Source organism: Sinocyclocheilus rhinocerous, unplaced genomic scaffold (genome assembly GCF_001515625.1).
Source record: "Sinocyclocheilus rhinocerous isolate Xijiao unplaced genomic scaffold, SAMN03320098_v1.1 scaffold395, whole genome shotgun sequence".
NCBI classification, from domain to species: Eukaryota; Metazoa; Chordata; class Actinopteri; order Cypriniformes; family Cyprinidae; genus Sinocyclocheilus; species Sinocyclocheilus rhinocerous.
The window spans coordinates 3134096-3142043 of NW_015660890.1; the positions used below are offsets into that span (position 1 = coordinate 3134096).

Genomic DNA, 7948 nt, shown 5'->3' on the forward strand with positions numbered 1-7948 from the left:
TTTCTGACTAACTTTTTGCACTTTTGATGTTATTTCTTGCGAGAAATCAGTATTATAATAATTAAATATTTGTTTAGTTATCATCAAAACTCGTTCTATTTTGTTGTAGATCATTAAACCATTATGCTGCCTCAGAAGCCTGCCCGAAATCAGTTTCACGCGGTGCCTTCGTGCAAAAACGCTGCCTGCAAAGTCAATGCCTCATAAGGCAGCGAGGCAGCAAGTCAGCTGCCTAGGCTTTTGGACGCAGCCTTGGTTTAAAAGGGATTAAAAAATGAGGAGTGGTGGTTGTGTTACTGCTTGCTGCTGTCGTTATTGTTTCAAAATTTATATTCTCATGCTAGCTTTGCTTATATGCCTTATTATTCACTCCTTGCATCACATAAACAACCACAAAACATCAAACATGATTTAAACCTTGTGTTTGCTTGCTGCATTTAGGAACTGACAAATGCAGACCACACAATATGTTTTGTACTTAAGAAAAATAAAAGGTAAGTTCACTTATCTTGAGGTGCTGAATTTCAGAAGACCTCTGATAGTGGCTGCAGGACCAGACTTTTAGCAAACACTGAACCAGAATATTCAAATTTTGAACAAGCAATCTCATTGGCTGTAGAATCAGCAGGAGAGGCCAATCAGCTTGTGCCATCTAGTGAATGATGTGAATGCATGTAAAGGACCTATCATCTATCTATCTATCTATCTATCTATCTATCTGCAAATTAAGCAGGTCTACAGGTATTCCATGCATACGGAAAGTGAGCATAATGTGCACAGTACATACTGTATATAGTGCAGATATACGTATGCTGTCTGAACATAGCCCTAAATCTATACTTTTTTATTATATTTATGATAATGAAGGGTCATAGCCGAGAAGGCTCAAAATGAGTGCTGAATAAGCCAAAATTGCTTAGAAACATTTAATATGCTAAATGAACTGGAGTTTAGAGAGATGGATGAGTGGTAAAGCTGGCAGGGAATGCAAAAGGGAATTACTCTTGGATGGATGTTTCATTTCGGATGGAATGCAGCAGTATGATGGGATGAATTGCCCATAACTATTTACTGGTGCGCTAGTTTTGGAAAAGACTCCATGTTTTGCAGTGCACATTAAGGGTAGATAATTAATCAAAGCTGTCCAGCCCAGTTACACATACTCAGTGTGCCTGTCACGAAATAAACACAACAGAGCACATTGAGCTGATGTAGAGTTGTGGCGTGCAGAAAAGAATTCTGGGATGCAAGGATGTGTGACACTGGAGACTGTGGCATTTTCCTGCCCTGGAGGGTCAGACATGCTGTAACACGATTCTGCTGTTCTCCCTTAATGCTAGACCTGTACCACTGGAACCACCTGTTTCTTTCTCTTCTGTCCTTTCTTTTGCATTCTCCTTTCTCAGCTGTCTCTCTCCATCACCACCCTTTGTGCTGGAGATCACCAAAGATGCATAAAAGACACTGAAAGGCAAGAGAATTAATTGGTTCTTGTTCTCTTTTTGAATCTGAGCTCATCTGTTTGTCTCGCTTTTTTTTCCTCAGGTCTCCCTCCTCACCGCAGTCATGCGATTTATTGTCCATTTATAGTCATCTGCTGCAATATAAGATCGGACATGTGACACACATTAAGTTGTTAGCTGTAATTTATTTGCCACAGAGTCAGTGAGTTTGTTATTTAATCATTTTGAACACTGAAGTAGCCATAACTCACTCTATTCTAACTCACTCCAGTTAGTGCCTTTAAAGAAGAGGTAGAGATATGATTTCACTCATGTTATTTTATACACACTTTCTGCTTTAGGTTTAAATATTAACACATCTTCTAAAGATATATGATCACTACATAACAATATAACTCATTCAAGACTTTGATAGCATGTTAAAGGAATAGTTCACCCAAAAGTGAAAATATCCTGAAAATTCTCACTCTCAGGCCATTCAAGATTTAGATGAGTTTGTTTCTTCATCGGAACAGATTTGGAGAAATGTTGCATTCCATCACTTGTTCACCAGTGGATCCTCTGCAGTGAATGGGGGCCGTCAGAATGAGAGTCCAAATAGCTAATAAAGACATCCCAATAATCCACAAGTAACCCACACCCCTCCAGTCCGTCAGTTAACGTGAAGCAAAAAGCTGCATATTTGTAAGAAACAAACCCATCGCTAAGACGCAATGTTTTTAACTTTAAACTGTCACCTCTCACCAAAATATGAGTTCATAATCCATAATAACATCATAATAAAATCCATTCACATATTTGTTTAGAACCGTATTCTCTTGTAAATGGTGCTTGATCTGCGCATATTTCTCTCCTGATTCAGACAAGACAACTTTTCACTGGAGAAAGCAATATTATGGACAGATTTAGCCAGAAGCAATGTTTTGAAGTTAAAACCCGCAGTTTTTCACTTCACAAGATGTTAAAGATGATGGACTGGATTACTTGTGGATCATTGTGATGTTTTTATCAGCTGTTTGGACTCTGATTCTAAAGGCACACATTCACTGCATAGGATCCATTGGTGAGCAAGTAATTTAATGCTACATTTCTTTAATTATTTAATTATTTACTAAACCCAGTTACAGTCTCATCAGAAGTTGCTTGACGGATTCATTTTCAGAACCTGGATCCAGACCCAAATCATGAAGCACTACTTTCTTCTGAAAGTCCTGGAAATGAAAACAGAGATGCATTAATGTCTACAATGATTTTTGAAGATATATTGTAAGTGAACTTCCTATAAGCTTGAAGATTTCAAGCGGACATGCCTTGTGGTTTGTCCACTTCCACGGACCATTTTCTCCTTTAGTCAATGTGTTGCAATAGTGTTTCGTTTTAAAACTTGGAATTTGAAGTTATGAAAATATCATGAGGATTTTTTGGTGTCTGTAGATGTTATCTGTACCTGTCCATTGCTGCAAGTCAGGCACGTATGGTATTGGTTAGCATACTTTGCATTAGACATCTGGTCACATTCAGTCATACTGCTTTTGGGCCTCACATCTGTACCTGGGAACAATAGTAGGGTTTCTACATATGTGTGTTGGTGTATCGGCATGTGTGTCCAGTCAAACCGCACCCTAAATTCTCGTAGTCTGTCTAGTTTTGCATGGATGGCCTTGCGTTGGACCGCCAGCTCGGCCACATGGCTTTTCCACTGCTTGTCTTTCTCCTTTCACAGACACAAATACAAACACAGAGCATGTTCATAGTTCTCAACAGGGTTTTGATTATTAAGCAATGCTGAAAACAAGAGTGTAATGGTGGGCCTATTGAAAGAGGAACATGCAGCTTTGTAATGACATTAGGCTGTTGTTATGAAACCATTAATTTCATAAATAACATTAAGGGAGCTGTATTTTTGTAGCATTTTCTTTTTATACCCTGCTGTCCACTTATAATGTTAGTCAAGGATTGTTGTACCAATTTTAGCCTTATGTAACCATTTTCCATCATCTTTGTCCCAGGGAAATAAACTACATGTTTGTTCTACTGCACTGTTAAGATAATATTCAAAACCTCTGTTATGATTGTTTTACCTCTTAACATTATTGGGGTGTTCCATGTTGCTAATTACTGATTAGTCATTAATGTTAATCAGACTGGTTATATGATAATATGAACATGGTTATAATGTCAATATCATGATGGTTTCTTAATAATCACAGAAAAACTGCCACAAAGACATTATATATTTTCCTCTAAGCCAGATTACAACTATTTGCTCAATTCTTAGCCAATGTTCATATGTATGAATGCTTCTGAAAACAATTTTATGCCTAATTCTGATTTCAAGGTTAGAATTATGGCCAGTGACAGAAAAAAAAAAAAAAAAAGAACCCAGATGTTTTCTGCTATATCTGTGACTGTTTTACTACATCTAAACAACGACAGAAAATGACAGATTTTTTTTCAAAAAAGCTTATTTTGCATAATTTCTTTGAAGATATATATTGCATTAACTATATATATACAGCAAAAAATATATATAATGCAAAAAATCTTTGTTATTATGTGGAAATTTATTTGAACAGAATCATCAAATTAGGTAATAGGTATTTATGCAAATCTGCATATTTTATGTTATTTATTTATTTTTTGAGATGCAAGGTTGCATAATAGACCTCAAAGAATAAACTTGGTTTGATCTTCATCAGAAATTACACAGCTATTTATTTCAAAATCATCTGATGTTATTTTTTACCCCTTATTACTTAGAAACAAGCCTGTGTGTCTAAAGGCCGATCTGGTGAGGCAGACCCTGATGTAGGGCTGAAGGAATGAGGCTTGGCTTGACCTTTGACCTCTACAGGCTCAGTCAGATATTCTGTGGGTGCTACTTCCTGTCTCTAAAGTGATAATCACAGCTATAGGCCAGGCAGTAAACGTAGCTGTACTCAACATATGGAAGACGTTGAAACACATCGCCTTCTATTCATACTAGTAAGAGAAAAAACAGACTGTAACACCTTTTCCCTCAGAGGATTGAAACAGTCACAGACTGTTCTCTCCCAAAAACACACACTCACAAACACACAGAGGGTGGGGTTATCTGATGAGATCTGTGGTTTGGGGGATGTAGGTTATGAATGATAACAGGATCAAATAGTACGCACATGGGAAAGAAGAGTAAGCACTTCTCCCTGACCCTCCTGTACATTAATCAGAGGACGGACGTGCTGCAAACCTGGAAACTCGCCGGGAGACTTCGAGCAGCTGGAGAGGAAGGAAGTGAGAGTGGTGGACTGTCTGTTTGTAGCCTTTAGGAATTAAAACGGCAGAGCTTAAGGCTATTTGACTGACTTGACAAAGAAAGGAAGAGCAATTACGCTTTTTTGAACTTGATCCCATTGGGGTTTCTTCTTAAGCGAGCCCTGAGTTAGGCGTTGCAGGAATTCCTCAAGCTGTTGAATTTATGACAGCAGCCAAGTGGACAACAACAACATGGCTGTCCTTCAGTGACCTCACACTTGGCTGTTAGTCTTGGACTTCACTGGCAGCAGACCATGTGCAGCTGGGGGTTCATCAACTTACACAAACACACTCCCTGAGCGTCCTGCTAACAGCTAAACGGTAGCATGTGCTGAACCATTGCATCTTGCATCTGAAGTCTTAGTTATTAGCATAGAGTTTGGATTGGCTTTATTGTTCTGTTCTTGGCAAATAAGATAAAGGAGTCTGATTCAATATCAGAAGACCAAGTCCTGACTGTGCACAAAAGGTGGAGCTGGGGATGGAGGAGGGTATTTAGCTCCTGAGCAAAACGATAAAGCTGATGAATAATACTGAATTAGTCTCAGTCTCAGACATCACACCCACAGACTTTTGGCTGAATGTCTGATGCATATGGTACACAAAATTGGAAACACTTCAGGAGCATAAAAGTCATCATCTGATTTGTTGAATTCTAAAAGATTTCCAAGAGATGGATGTGTCACATTTTTTAACGTTCTACCTGGAAACTAAGATGCTGTGACACCAAACCCCCACATGGAAGCAGAAACTGTGGCAACTGTTATCAGGATCAACTAAACACTGGATTTTCAAAAGTATGTGAAATATGTAAAGTTCGCAGCATATACATCCAGAGTTTTACACACTGGTGTGTTATTGTGGGGACATTTCCACGCCCCTAAACATGACACGGCACAAAACAAAATGTGATTGGTTGCTTTACCTGTCAGTCATATGGCCTCTTGGGTGGTCCTAAGCCATTCCAAGTGGCCATGATTCTCAGACTTCTGCCGTCAGTCAGAAGGTCTGGCTATGTGAGACTATACTGAATAGACCTTATATAAGAATGTCATGATAGGCATGGAATGCCTATAGGTAGACGAGGATCAGCTAAGAGTCAGCTGATTCAAGCTCGACTAATGTAACCTGCCAGAACTAACGGTACACTTGATTTTCATGCCCAGAAACTGCCCACAGTTCTTTTACTCATTTTTGAACACAGATTTCTTGTAAAACGCGTACATGAGTGCAAAATTGCAAGCTTGGGTTGCATAGTTTATCAACATTTTAAAGGGTAAGACTGATTATGTGTTTTCACAGATATTAACATTGTAAATCTAGCAAAGTTTTTTGTTAAGTTTTCCGTTTTGAAAAATTGAATGTACATTTAAATACTTTAATGTTAAAAAAATTAGTTAACGCTGCTGCGTGAGTGTTTCTAATACAACGACCAAAGCGAATGATGGAATATTTGACATCTTTCTCTCTTCTGATCAACACAATCAATCTCTTGTTATTCCTCTTTTTAAGAGGAAATGCTGTTCATTAAAAATATTTTTTTTTTCTTTCTTTTGCTATTTGGGCAAATGTGAACGCAAAAATTCTATTTGTTGTACTTTCTGTACATAAATGTAAAGGTTTAACCAACCATGATGGCTTAAGCTTCTGAGAACCCCAGAAACAGACATTTATTCATTTAGCATAAGAGTTCATTCAAAGGTACTTACATCATAAGCAATATTTGCAGTATATAAATGCAAGTATAAGCTTTGTTTATGGTTTTTGTAACTTAAATTTGAGATTAGCTAAATGTGAGTTACTTAGTAGCGTGAAAAGCAGATGCTGACAAGCTGAGCTGTATATTCCCCTTTGTGTTTCTGCCCAAAATAATCAGTATTAGTTTTGGATGGACACAAATTGGACCTTTTCCACAGATTTGTCCCAGTATTTTCTGTTCAAATGTTCTTGGAATCTGGCGCCAATTTATTTTGCACACAGACTGTATTTTTGTTGAATCATCTATTTACCACACTCCTAAATACTAGATAAAACCATGCATTCTCTGTGATATTTTCTGACATGTCAGTCAGATGGTTGATGGCCATAAAAAACCTGAATAAAGTTGAATAGACTACCAAAGTTCTATTTTTTAAATATTTTTAAGCAGAAATTCTTGCATTAGTATGTTTACCTGCGTAACCTGGCCATGCAATACAGAGGTCACTGCATGAGCAGCCAAAGTTAGGAACAATGCAGACGTAATGCAATCAAGCACAATTAGCCTGACAATGTAAGTCTGATGAAGCAGGTCTGTCGTCCCTGGACAGACTCAAGCTGTGGGTGTTGGAGACAGATATAATTAGTGTTATCACTGCAGACGGCAGCGATAGCCCTGCGGTGACTTTTTGATGTTAGTCAACATACCTTCTGCTGCTCCTCTATCTCATGTTGCTTTTCTCGTTCCAGCTGCTCGCGCTCCTGTCGATGCCGGATCTAGCAGAACAGAGAAAACAGCTGAGATGTGCAATGAAAGTCGGTATGCATTATTAAACACAGACTTCTGGAGGTTTACGAGATGTAAAGTAGTAAACAAGTTTACCCTTTCTTCTTGCTTTTCCTGACATTCGCTCTCCAGACATGTGCTCTCCTCCAGACTCTCATCCTGCTTCCCAAGACTGACAAAGATCTCGCATGCACTGAGTGAATCGTAAGACAATGCACATGATGAGATCATAATTTAGCCTTTTTTAATGTTTCCAACTAAGTTTAGCAGTTTTGCTGAAGGTTTTAAATGAATCTGTCAATTATATCCTCATAGACAAAACATGCATGAAAAAATTGCAATAGAAACCTTAGACATGGGGATTTGAGAAAACCTCTTTGCATGAGCCATCCTAAAAATAAATAAGCAGAAAAGTTACATTTTTCACAGTCAAACTGACTTTAAGTTCATTTTGTATCATGTGCACTCTAAAAAAATAATTTTTTTTACAACCATCAGCCCATTTTCACGGTATCTTAAACACAATTACTGCACAAATGTAAGCAGGAATGCTAGTTTATCTCCTTCTGTCTCTTGCTTTAGTATAACTGCATAATTTTGTGAAATTCAATTGGATGAGAATATCTCTGCTAGCTCACCTGGACTGAAAAGCTTCCAGTTTCTTTGCGCTCTCCTTTCGTTTGCTCTCTGCGCTGGTAAACCTCAT

The 7948-nt window shown here is 38.1% G+C and overlaps 1 protein-coding gene across 1 annotated transcript; it reads right to left on the bottom strand.

The window, feature by feature from the left end:
* Positions 1-2584: 2584 nt before the first annotated feature.
* On the bottom strand, positions 2585-7948 carry LOC107725909 (intersectin-1-like). The gene is made up of 5 exons (XM_016535325.1): positions 7881-7948; positions 7339-7435; positions 7164-7232; positions 3085-3177; positions 2585-2674 (listed from the first exon to the last, which is right to left on the bottom strand). Exons 1-5 carry the CDS (start codon positions 7946-7948, stop codon positions 2585-2587), a joined length of 417 nt encoding a protein of 138 aa, XP_016390811.1.

Coding starts and splice junctions, on each gene's coding strand:
- LOC107725909 (XM_016535325.1), bottom strand. CDS start 7,948: ATGAGGTTTACCAGCGCAGAGAGCAAACGAAAGGAGAGCGCAAAGAAA. Junction 7,436..7,880: donor CTGGAAGCTTTTCAGTCCAG/GTGAGCTAGCAG, acceptor CGATTCACTCAG/TGCATGCGAGATCTTTGTCA. Junction 3,178..7,163: donor AGATAGAGGAGCAGCAGAAG/GTATGTTGACTA, acceptor TGTCTGTGAAAG/GAGAAAGACAAGCAGTGGAA.